This window comes from Ambystoma mexicanum, chromosome 2p, assembly GCF_040938575.1.
Source record: "Ambystoma mexicanum isolate Mex_15411 chromosome 2p, UKY_AmexF1_1, whole genome shotgun sequence".
In the NCBI taxonomy this organism is placed as follows: Eukaryota; Metazoa; Chordata; class Amphibia; order Caudata; family Ambystomatidae; genus Ambystoma; species Ambystoma mexicanum.
This window is the reverse complement of record NC_090923.1, coordinates 1,371,881,035-1,371,894,251: the sequence shown is the minus strand read 5'-3', so window position 1 is coordinate 1,371,894,251 and position 13,217 is coordinate 1,371,881,035. Positions and strand designations below refer to the sequence as shown.

General features: G+C 47.1%; 1 protein-coding gene across 4 annotated transcripts in view; it reads right to left on the bottom strand.

Moving 5' to 3' along the window:
* MAP2K3 (mitogen-activated protein kinase kinase 3) overlaps positions 1-13,217 on the bottom strand; it is a 371,386-nt gene that overhangs the window by 115,499 nt on the left and 242,670 nt on the right. For all 4 annotated transcript variants that reach the window (XM_069645769.1, XM_069645767.1, XM_069645768.1 and 1 more), the window contains one exon: positions 9,417-9,465. In XM_069645769.1, coding sequence (XP_069501870.1) covers positions 9,417-9,465 — 49 coding nt within the window. The remainder of the gene's footprint in view (positions 1-9,416; positions 9,466-13,217) is intronic.

Sequence of the window (13,217 nt, the reverse complement as noted above, 5' to 3'; positions counted from 1 at the left end):
ATGAATCCTTTCATATGTAAAACAATGAAGAGCTTGTCCAAAGGATCATCTTGAAAAGCAACCACCCTTCCTCCCCACCACCCCTCTTAAACATGACATGCACCATAAGTTAAATACCTAAAGTGCTGATGTCTGTACAAAAGGCATTCTTCAAAATTGATCAGCACCCTCTAGTGCAAGTGTTTGCAACCTGTGGCTCTCCAGATGATGTGGACTACAATTTCCATGGGCCCTCCATTAATTTTGCTGGTGAGGGCTAATTGGGGACTGTAATCCAAAAACCTGGAGAGCAAAGGAATGCAGGCCCCTGCTCTCTAGTGTCACAAAGGAAGTCAGTACTAGAGGCTATGGGTGCCAAACGGCTTGATGATATACAGCCATGAAGCCTAAGGTTGTGAACAATTTAGATTTCCAGAACATGGCATTAAGTCTTGCATTGTTGTGTCAGGGGTGGCAATCCACCCAAATTGTTGTGTTAAGGCACCTCAAGTCAACACACGGGCAGTCTTCATTTCATATATGTGCAAGCATGATGGGGGTACAACCACAGTAAAGATTGTGTTTATTCTTTCACCCCATCCTTACACGTGCCCGCCAAATGAACAGAAAGCACCTTCTGAACAGTGAACAGCACCACGCGCACACTGTGCCTAACTGGTGTCACTCCATACCTCGTCCTTATGGGGTGCATACAGCATTTCAAATGCTCTAGGTTTCTGTCTAGACTTCCCTGTGGTTTGCCAAAGCCAAATCCATATAAGAATACTTGTTTCTCGCTGCTTGGAGCCAACTTTATCTGGAGTCTTGCTTGGGTGGACCTCACCAAACCGTTGACTGCATAGATGCTCTCTGCTAAGCTTCATTCGAATTTAAAACTTGCATGGAAATACCCTAACAAAGTTGTGTTATCTACTTCAAATTATCCAGGAATTTGCCACGAGCTGTAAAATTCTTTCAGAACGGATGCTCAGTGTAAGGATGCCGACTATGGCTCTAGGCTCAGCCATCCTTGCCACACACTAACCATGCACTTCCTGGAGGTGTCTTCTACTAGGAGGACACACAAAGGTGCAGAGTACATGGGGGGGGGGCTGTACTGCGCGAACAACTGGGGCAGGAGTTGTCTTTTTGCCCCCAGTGTGAACCAAACTATTCAGGCGCTTATGAAAATAAAAATGTGGATTGGGCTCTGGGCAGCAGGGCTTCTGTATTCTCTCCTACAGGGTGCATGCTTGCTGAAGTATTAGCATGCAACTGCAACATTAGCAAGTGCTGCTCACTTCAAAGTGCGAAGGTCGGGCTTCAAGCTGAATACTGGTCATGAATGGACGACCTGGATCTTGATTGGGAGGCACTCAGGCCAAACCAGTATGGCCGACATGGGAGCATGGAAGAGGTCAGAAGGAGGTCATGAGGAACTCTGCACTCAAGTCCTGGCCATCTACCTCTCCCCGGGTCTTTCTTTAGAAATCCATACATGGGCGGCCTGTGCAGCTCCCTGTGAACAACAGCCTCCGCAGGTCTCCCGGTATTTCCAGGATACCTGCTATCAGCCTCTCAAGGCATGAACGTGGGAAAATTGGGGTTGCGCAACATGGTGATTCTGGAAATTGGTTAAAGGTTTTATTTTATTGTTTAACTTTGTCTTTTATAAGCTGCATTCAAATAACTGTACACATTGCTTTTATGATAAGGGATTTGTAGGTTTTGCTTCATAGTTTTCATATGTGTTGTTTAATTTCTCTAGCGATTTCCTCTTTCTTTTTAGTTTTTCTTGCTTTGTCTTTCTACATTACGCTGTATTTTCATTGCTTTTTTCCTTCCTTTCGCTTTCATTCTGACTTTCTTTTTTTCTGTCCATTTCAACACTCCCTTTTTCTTCACCTCTTTCATCACCCCCAACTCTTCCATTCTGCATTTGTCTCTGTGCCCCTTGCTTTCTCAAAAAGTGAGTCAGCCGACTGACCCTCTGTTCCCAAACCTCACAACCTCTATGGAGACTTCCTGGTGCCCGCGCTCTCTGTGCCCACCTCTTTCTCTGCAGAGGTAAGGTGGCCCCTGATATATAGATCATTGATACTCCTATAGATTTACATGTTTCTATTGCGCAGTATAATTAAGTACCATCCCCTTACTCTTGTGGGGGTGCAACCACTTTGTTCTCTACCACCAGGCTTCAGTGCACCCTCCTGATCGCTGCACCCTCACTTGTATAAAGAATCGGGGTAACCGTCATTTCAGGGCAGAAACCTCACCTGCACTCACACCCCATCGGGATGAAGGACAGGGAGCCCTGCCCCCTTGCATGATGCTGTCCCTTGCAAGACAGTCCCCTGTCCCCATGTAGATTCTGCCGTCCTATCAAGGGCAGCAAGGCCTGTGCTTTGCCAGGGGTGAGGTGTGGGCCCTGATCCTAACTTTAAATGATATTTCTCCTCCTCAATGGCACAATTTTATTCTAGCACAGACAGGGTTTGTAGTAGCATTTCTCCAGTAAGATAGAGGATAGATACTTCTATGCAGGCTGAAATGATATGCACCTTAACTACAAGCTACAGGGATCAGCCTCCTGTACGATAACTCTGTTTTTTTTTATATAAGTAGGCACCTTTTGCAGAAATCTGTTTTTAACCTGGAAGCCACAGGTTTCCATTTCAATAATATAGCTTGCCATGTTAACGCAACTGCTGTGGAACAGTTTGTGCAACCAGTGGGTGCAGCTGCATAAGAGACTCGGAGAGAGAAATGGAAGGGCAGAGAGTGTGGGAAAGATGACCAGGGCGAGGAAGAAAAGGGAAAAAGAGGGAGGAAGGTGGGTAAAGACAGGAAGAAAGAGGAAGGGAGAGGGTGAGAGATAGCAATGTAGAGGGTGGGGAGGGGGTGCAGGGTCCGTGGGAGACGGGAAAGAGTGCAGGTAAGTGGTTCGGGAAGCGAGGCGAGTAAGGAGGAAAGTCAGAAGAAAAGTTGGAGCGAGGAGGGATGATAAGCGAGATTTTAGAGCGGGACCAAGGGACGTTGAGGAGTGCGAGTGGAGAGATGGAAGGAGGCAAAAGAAGAGGAACGAAAACTATTGCCATAGCATGAAAACTGTAAACCACACCACAAAACCCTAAACAAGAGCCTGCGAGGCAGAGGCGTAGCCAGGATTGTCTAGCTAATGGGGCCAGAAGCTAACGTAGTTGGGCCCACTGCACTGACAAAAATATCTGTAAATGCCCACACAGCGCTGCTGAGTGGGCATTAACAGATTTTGGGTGGGCCTTGCCCCTCAGGCCCTACCCTGCCTGCGCCTCTGCTGCGAGGTGAATCGCCTTTAGTCCTGCCCTAATGATAAAATGTGTGTACCTTTTTATGTAACATATGTGCATTATTGAGCTATGTAAACAGTACAAACTCACAGCAAAAGTGAAGCAAGAACAACAGTGTGGTAACATACATCTACCAGTCTTCCCTTCCCATCTCCTGTTGCCTTTCTATTTCATCAACTCCCCTTCTCGTTTGACACCCGTCCCGTCACCTTACGTTCACTCTTTATTACGGCTTCATTACCACCATTTACTTCCTGCTACAGACCAGAGCAACACTTCTATTTTGTTCACATAAGAACTTTTGGTGATTTATTGAAACTGTGAAAGTAACGGCGAACCTGGGAAACCAGAAAAGGCAATTTCCACAGACATCATTTAGGAGGAGGTCATGCACCAGCCAACAGCAAGCAGAACCATTGTTTGACTTCGTTTTTTCTTTAATAGTGCCAGAATCAGGAAGATGGATTAGGTTTTGAATGGAGGACAGAACCAGTTTGTGTAGGACATGGTGACGCGCACTTTTCATTTTGATTTATGAGATCTGGTTTAACTCCCACAGCAATAGTGTGAGGGGAGGGGTTTTCTTTTACTTTATTATATTATATTCTCAAACATCCAGTTGTCCGATCTCTGATCCACCTCAGTGATCTGGGGTGGAGTTTAAGATGCATCCCCATACTCAGGGCACTCACTATTCGTTATTTTCATGCTCTTAGTCGAGAGGAAGCTCGGGAAGCAATAGTGATGGACAATGGAGCAGGATTGCATCAGAAGCCATGCAATCATTCGTGAGTGAACAGTATCAAAAGTCGGATGAATTCGAAAACAATTTGCCCACATACAGGTGGAGAAATACACCGCTGCCGCAGAGGTGCTGCTGCGGTTGAGCCAGTGGTATGCACAGTACGGGTTTGGGCCGCATTGTTTCGGAGAGTGGAGTGCACAGGGCCATACTGGAGGAGGTTCAGTTAAAAGTGGGTACAGGCCTCACTGCAGTTCTAGAGTACCACTGCCTGAAAACAGTCTGCAGACAAAGGTGGCCTTCGTTCCTGGTCCAGCCGGCGCCGCACCCGTTCACGCTCAGCATCGTGTCACAAGATGGGTTCAAAGGGAGTATCTCCACATTATACAATACGGTGCAATCCCGCACCCCGCCCAATAAAGCAATGAAATCAAAATGGGAAAGAGATCTGAACGTGACAATTGAGGATGCTGAATGGGCAAAACATTGCTAGCTCACGAAATCCATTTCCCTCAATGCTAACTTCAGGTTGGTACAATTCAAAATATTGAACCACTTGCACATCACACCCAGAAAAGTGACGAGGCTTGACCGATCTAAGCTGGCTCTCTGCCCAAAGTGTAGAATGCCAGATGCCAATTCCATGCACACGCAGTGGGAATGCCCACCCATCCGGCAATTCTGGGAGGAGGCAGCCTCCACACTCAGTGAGATACTCTACCTAGACATCCCAGCCACCCCGCAGAAATACTTGCTCTGGGACACAGGGAAAGTTCCCATCAAAACAACACGGCTCTTCACAGTAGCGGGTGCTGTAGCTAAAACGTAACATCCTTAGAAGTTGGAAAGCGAGAGCGGCACCCACAGTTCAAGCGTGGCTCAAAGACTTGATTTATGTTTAGGAGTGTGAAGAAAGTTATGTTTTGGGGGGTTGCATTCTCTTGTAGGCCGAAGGACATTTTGGTCCGCTCTGCCGCTATCTTAGCCACGACGAAGCCCAATCACAGGCAATATCCGAACATTTTACAGTAAGATGAATATTCCAACCAAACTGTTGCAGGGACAGGCTGTTGTCACACACTCTGCGAAAAAAAGAAAGCTTTTTATGTTTTTTTAAGTCGGAGAATTACTATGTCACCCTCCGGCAAACTGGCTTGTTGGGAGAGTTCATCGCACTGTTAGGGGTGCATTCAATGGATGGCAGATAATAAAGTTTATGTACACAAGGCAGGAAAGACCTTTTGTGGTAGTTTGACCACTGAACATTTTTCCCCCTGGAATTACCCCTTCTGAGTTATTCACAGGAAGAAGGGAGGGGTCTAAAACCATTCCAGCTTGAAATGGTCTGATGGCGGCTAATAAGAGTACTTTGCAGTTAGGGATGTAAAGTCAAGGGTTTTGAAGTCACAGTGGAGGAATAGATTTCAATCTAAAGTATCGAAGCACGTTTGTAGGCAAGACGTCCCGATTGGTGACCATGTGCGGTGAGGAAGCCAAGCAGGATTAGCAGATCAATTGTGAAGTTTTTACGGGTTTTTCATAAAGGTTAGGTGAATTAAGCAAGAAGCACCTTACTTGTACCAAACTCTGCTACTGCCCTTAACATTTCTCCTTTCACCCAACAGCAGGCAACAGCAGCAAAGTAACGGGAGCTTTTCCTTGTGTTGTGGCACCACAAGGAATCAAAAGAAAGTTACTCTACCTGAACCAATTTTAAGAAAATTAGTGTTTCAAAAAACAAATGTTGCACTGGTCAGTCGTACATCTTTCCAACTGTCCAAAGCTGTTTTTATTCTCCCATTACTTTTTCTGTAGGATATGCTTCCAGGCTTTCACATGGTCAATGCTCAGGTCCTGGCAACCACTAGGAGGAGAGCATGGGGTCACCACACTTAAGGCCCAAATGGCGCCCCCTGGTTCACTGGGGTGGACCGAGGTTCCTCTAGCTTTAATGAAGGGGGCAGTATTACTGCTTCAAACTCCCCCTTCTGGCCACTTACCTTGGGCTTCTACAATGATGTTTCTATGGGGCTCTCCTATGTTCCCCTTACGCTTCTACTATTGTAGGGTACCTCACTCTAAGCGCGTGTGACCTCCTTGACACATGTGCTCGGGCCTCCTCCATACTGGTGATCTAGGCATGCAGAGTGAGAGTCTCTCTCAGTCTCTCTCGCTCCCCTGTCTCTCGCAGCTCAGCTGATCCGAGCAGATATCGATGGTCGGTGCCATCTTGCATTTAGTGTTTGAACATGCCTGCTGTCCGAGCTTCGTGCTTTCCAAGTTTGTGAGCCTGGCCTTCACAGATAGGATTCCTTGTACACAGCGCTCCAAGCACTGTCCTGGTAATCCCTTTCCCGGTCTGGTCTGGTCTCTCCCCACGAGTTACACAGTTCCTCAGCCATTGTTATAAGGATTCCCTGCTGCCCAAAGGTGTGTCTGCGCACCTACCTATCCATTAAAGGGACAGAGCTCATCAGTAGAGTAGGGTAGGTTATGATGGGGTGGGCTAGACCATGGAATGCACCCCACATCAGCATCGGCTTCTGCATAACTTCACATGTGGCGGTACCATCTCCCCATGGCCACACCCAGACATTTATTCAATATTTATAACATGCCTACGGCCCATGACAAAAGAGGTGCATAGAAAAACAATAACAAACAGAATAGGTACAAATCACATAACAAAAAAAGACAACCATCAAGAATGCTTAAATGAAATTCCAATGATCAGATTTACTTATAAGTCCAGCAAATCAAGAGACTAGATAAGTGCAAGCAGGGCACTTGATCAAAGTGTGCATTCAAGAAGATTTAAAGGTCATGAAAGGTGCAGCGGTGTGCTATGAACCGAGAACTGTGAAAAGTATCAGACGGGTTGGGATCGGCAGCAACCCGGGGAACGGATTGGGTGTTGACGGGCAGACAGATGGTCATGTGAGAAACGTGTTTTTGCCGATACCATAATGCTCCTTGGTGAAGCACTTATCAATACACTCAAGTAGCAATCATCTAAAAAAAAGAAAGAGGAGCTATGGGGACTTTACAATGGTGCCCAATCCCTGCTCTGAACGTGACATGTTACATTACTGTACATGAAACATATTAAGAGAGGTTTTCATTTCAATGCACATATTGCTTGACAAAAGGGGCCACGCCGGAAACATGCAATTGTGATGTCGAAACCTTAAGCAAATTGTGACAGCAACAACTTTAAAGCATCAAGTACTAATAAAAATCAGGGTGCAAAATGTGCACCCGCCACTGGCTAGTGATATTTGACTCTTGGCGAGTAAGAAATGTTGTGCTGTGTTATGTATAGAATTGCGGTGGCACGTGACATTTTATGGCTGGCTAGTAGCTTGTAACTTTAATCTCCCCCCCCACCCCCCCTGAGTCATGGAAAACAAAGAAGTGTCTGTTTTTAAATTGCTAACGTGCAAAGTAAGGTAAACCAAACAAATTCTAAACTGCGTTTCATCAAAACGGATAGCTCACTTGCTTGTAGACATTCTTTCACACAACATGCACCTTTATGCTCGCCGCTCATTTATAAAATCACCCAACCTTCGCACCTCTTAAGGGACGGTAGACACTACTCAATACGCACTTGCTGCTGTGCCTGCAGCCATGTTACTTTGATATGCTTTAATGGAAAACGAAGCCTAACTTGGCAGATCAGAGTAACTTTGCTCAATGTGTCCCTGAGCCCTGGAAGGGCAGATCACTGTGGCTGGTGGTGTGTTGCAGCTCGGCCATGGGCTTCGGGTTTATGCATCCCCAAGACCGTTTTTGTCAGATTGGAGATCTGGGGAAATGCAACCTAACTCCAGCAATGGGTAAGAGGGGGGAATTCAGCATCACGATGCAATACATATGGCACAAAGGTCAATGTACACTGCTATGGCAACGTTTCAGGGCAGGTTGTATCACAGCATTCAGTAGACCAGTTTCCGTAGCACAAACTATAATGCAGACAACTCGCCGTTTCCCAGTATCCCCAGGCATCACATTGCTGGCAGCGGTTTAGCTCTTTTGAGAATAGCCGACTAGAGCCGTGCAAGCTTGACACCAACTACTAGTAGGAGCTACTCTTGACTCCTTGGCCAACTGGTGCAATACCTATAGGGACATGTATAAAGATGCCATTAGTAAACCTGCGGAAGACATTTAACTCATAATGGGTCCCATGCAATGAAGAAAAAGTAGTTTTCCTCAGTATACAGTGGTTACACCGCCATCATTTCGGAAGTGGAAAGTTTGGCCGCATCCCTACGTCAAGACCAAACTTTCTACTTTCTATAATATGGAGGTGAAACACTGAGCCAAGTCCTCTCAGGTGGACTTAGATTCACATTTCCCAGAAGGAGCTCATGTTTACTGGGTTATGCGGTTAGCTCCTGCTCTCCACATCTTTATTTGGGGGCATATCTTTACAGTGATGCATTTGCACTTTTATGCATTTGCACCAGTATGTTGGCAGATCTGCATTTACATGGATTGCCATGATTTAACCAAGGTGCGAAATTTCGAATTCAACATTACAAAATTCGGCAATGTCGAATTCGAAATGCACGCTGTGAGGAAAATGATTCCCTCACCCGCCCCCCTACTTACCTGTTGGCAGCACACCTTGTTGTGTGCCGCCGACACCCCCATCCCTTTGCAATGCCGGTTCCTTGCACTTAAGTGAATGGGAACCGGCTCCGCAAGGGCCCCTTTTTTTAATTTTATCTTTATTGAATGGGGAGCGGGGGGACACCCCTGCAACCCCTGATGCCATTATAGTGAACAAGGGAGCGGCGGACACCTCCACAACACTCGCTCAACCGGTTTGCTATAATTGCCCCAAATGGTATATTTGTTTGAAATTTTCAGACGTATGACATTTTTCTACTGCCGAAATTCGAACAAATTAACCATTTGCATCTATTTCGCTCATTTTCAGAGAACAAGCAAAATAGAAGTGAAAAAATGCCAAGGGATATAGAAAAAATGAAAAGTACGAGGGTTACGTGGTGTTTGCCCAATCCCATTTAAAAAAACACAATTCAAATGCATAAACGTGTAACTGCACAGATGCAAAGAAATGAAACCCTGGTTTTAAATCCCTGGAGCCAGTAGAATTCACAGGTGCAAAGAAGCTGCTTTGGCAGACACAAGAAACTACACTACAATAGGGAGTCATTCCTCAACGAGATCTTGCCTAGGAAGAGAGACACCTGCGGCTACTCAGAACAGTCGAGAAAGACAAGACAGGTAAAGTCTGAAAGGCAGAAGTCGGGCTTTTGGTCACAACTGGACCCAAGAGAAGGGACCTTCTGCTTAGCAAAATGCAATGGGCAGCAGCACTGGAGATCACTTACCCTTTCACCAATCGTGATAAACGTTCTGGAGTCCAGGTTCCTTGGAGGTCTGAAGGAGGAAGAACAAGGACAATCATAGTTCCCGTTTTCATGGCATTTCCCTCTATGCTTACCCATATTCCCTTTATGTGCAATTTTCCACATTTGCCTTTTGCTCTATTAAAATGGTTGGCGAATGATATTTTTATATATCTTCTGAAATTAAAACTGCATTAGTGCTTGGGTGATTTTAATCGTACATTCGTGGAGCTGGGCTCTTCCAATTCAAGCAAAAGTCAACGTTCTCCTTCAATAAAGATGGCTGCCATTTGCTTGAACCATATGAGACACACACATGGAGCTGGACTCCTGCAAATTAAGCCCAGCTCAATGTAGTACTCGGAGAACGCACTTTAACCACAAACCTTTTTAGTGTGCGATTAAATGCCCTGGGGTCCTGAACATGGTGTGCAGTGCAAAGGAAGCTATTACAGACGTTCAATGTTTTATTGCAATCCCATGGCACTGGATTCCAACAGATCAAGCAAATTTCCATTGGACACACACACTCACACCCTCACCCTCATCTTAACATAACAATCGGTTGCTGCTGCAGCCATTTCTGCACCTGCAAAGAGAAATCACCATCTGTGTGCTCTCCATGCTATCAGTTTGACCAGGCGATATGCTGGTGCAAGCAAGAATCATATCACATGTTCCATGTTTTAAAATAAAAACAAACAGTTACGAGCAACGGATTGATTTTCATCTGTGTGTAAATATCATTAAGGATCACTGGTTTAATGAGCAGCCACCCAGGATCAAACCTTCCCAGCCAAACACCTTGCTTAGGACACGGTTTATAGTTGCCATTCTCACTCAGCAACCTCAACAAAAACTGATGGTGCACTCTAGTACAAATGCACCCTTCCCTGCGTGCTCCTCTAGGTTTCCTTCATTTGTACGGCACGCTCTGCTAACAATACTGCTGCTTCAATTACATCGTATGGAGGGTCTTTCTGTGGCGCCAGGTGCATTAGGGTGGCAGCTAATGCAGCAGCGGTGGCTGGTGCAACAGCCCAAGTCTGGAATGAGATTGCTGCAGCAGCTGACGGAGCGGCAACATTTTGGTAGTAGGCTTATGCTGCAGCGTAAATTAGCCCGGATGCGCCAGCAGCAGCGGCAGGGTCGGGGGGGCGGGAGGTGAGTGTACGGGGAGTGTTGCATATCACCGTCGGAGAAGAATGAGAGGTACCGTTTTTAAAAAGAGGAAACGTTTGAGAATTTCCCTGAATTGTACAAGGGATTAAGCAGAGCCATGGCTGGTAGGGAGAGGGGGAGGTCATATTTGCAGATTGATGGCACAGTCTCGTGACCCCCTTGTCTTTGCAATGGAAACTGGTCCTGCATTAGATGATCAACGCTGGGGGTTATGCCGCTGGATATTTGGAAGAGGCCATGGATCCCTTTCAAGGCTAGGCGAAGTAATGTAAAGAATAGTCTGAAATGCAATAGAGTAGCCAGAGTAGCCAATGAAGACTTCCCCTGGGAGGCACAGATTTGTATTTTTTGGGGGTTGAAACTGCAGGTGGACAACCACAGCTGAGCGTTTTGTAACCAGTTGATCTGGAAAGCAGAGGGACCAGAGAAGTGGGTGCTACTGTAGTCAAGGCAGGGGTTGAGAAGAGCAACTACCAACACTTTGTGGGTTTCCTTGAGTAGGCTGGGAAGGATCTTCCAGGGAGCTTTTAGTTGGGAAAATAATTCCCAGATTGTGGGTTTATTCTAGATGGGAAGGACCTCTTCACTCAAGAAGGTTGGTGCTGTATTGAATAGGTCAACCTTGTTTCTAGAACCCATCAACAGGATCTCCATGTTGGAACCAATGATCTGCAGCTGATGGAGCTCACTCAGGTTTCCATTGCTTTGAAATCTTTAGAGATGGTGTTGAATTGCACACCCTTTGCAGTCACGAAGAGGGTTCATTGATTGGCGGCTTGTGAGTGGGAGTGGCAGTCGCTAACAAAGTCCATGACTGGTGTAATGTAGATATTTAAGAGAAGGGGGACAGGGAAGCCTCGTGGGCAACGCCACTCGAGATTTTCTTGGAGTGAAGTTGAATCCCGAATTCTCAGACTCTGCTCCATATCAGTCAGGAAGGTGAAGGAACAAGTTACTTACCTGTAACTGTTGTTCTTCAGCATGGGTCTGGCATGGATTCACATGCTCATGAATATTCCCCGTTGTCAGGCTGGGAATCCTCGGTAAAGAAAAAATCAGTATCAGTTTCGTTTCTGATCTGTCTTTCGTAATAGTAACCAATCACTGATCTCTGCGTCATACTGACCACAGCCAATGACTGCCCTCTACCTAAGCCCCGCCTATGGCAGCCATCTTCAGATTTGGTAGCACTTGAAGTGGCAGTATGACCAAGTGAAGAGCCGCAAAGGGGTAGGCGGGAGGGTTCGCATGTGAATCCATGCCAGACCCATGCTGGAGAACAACAGTTACAGGTAAGTAACTTGTTCCTTCTCCAGCATGGGGTCTGGCATGGATTCACATGTTCATGAATAAAGAATACATAGCAGTACACACATGCACAACCACGGGAGGTGGCAAAGGCTCAACATTAAGCATTACATCAAACTCAACATTAAGCAATTCTTACCTCCTCACCAGGCTCACCTTAGGCGAACAAGTTGCGCAGCACTGCTTGGCCGACCCTGGACTCCTCCCTGGAATCCCGATCGACGCAGTAGAATTTCGTGAAGGTGTGCGTCGACCTCCACGTAGCAGCCCTGCAGATGTCCAGCAAGGGCACACCAGATAGGAACGCCGTGGTAGCTGCGATCGCTCTGGTGGAATGGGCTCTCGGACGGCCAGGCAGCGGTCGGTTTGCCAACCGATGACAGTACCTGATACAGCCGGAGAGCCATCTGGAAATGGAAGCCTTCGAGAGAGCCTTCCCCTGATTGACAGGTCCAAAGTTCACAAAGAGTTGTGACGTCTTCCGAAAACACTTTGTGCGGTCCACGTAGAACTTCAGCGCTCTAGCCACATCCAGCGAGTGCAAAGTCCTTTCAGCCGGCGACGAAGGCGACGGGAAGAAAACAGGCAACACCAAGGGTTCGTTGAGGTGGAAGTCCGACGGCACCTTGGGCATGAAGGAGGGGTGCATCCTGAGCACTACCCTCGTGTCGTGAAAAGTCAAGCACGGGGCCTTGCAGGAAAGGGCCTGGATCTCTCCCACCCGTCGGGCAGAGGTGATAGCCACAAGAAACGCTGTTTTCCACGACAAGAACTTCAACGGAGCCGAGTGCAGAGGCTCGAACGGAGGTCCCATGAGCTTGGTCAGCACCACGTTGAGCTCCCACGCCGGGGCCGGAGCCTTCACCGGCGGGAACGATCTGAACAGTCCCTTCATGAACTCTTTCACCAGACGATGAGACCACAAAGACGTCCGCCCCGTGGTTCTGGTGTATCGGGAGATCGCAGCAAGATGAATCTTGATGGACGCGTGCGCCAGTCCAGCTTTGGCCAGCGTCAGTAGGTACGGCAGTACTTGGGGAGCCGTAATCCGTAGAGGGGTAATCATCTGTGCGTGGCACCAGACAGAGAACCTCTTCCATTTGTGTCCGTAGCATTTAAGAGTTGAGGGCGCCCTGGCCTTTGCAAGAACCTCTCTGCAGTCGGCCCGTATGTCGTATCCTCCAAACTCTAACGCTGCAGGAGCCAAGCCTGCAAGCTCAGCGACTTCGGGTCGTGATGGAGGATGGCACCTCCTTCCCTGGAGAGAAGATCCGCGTCCACTGGCAGCTTGAT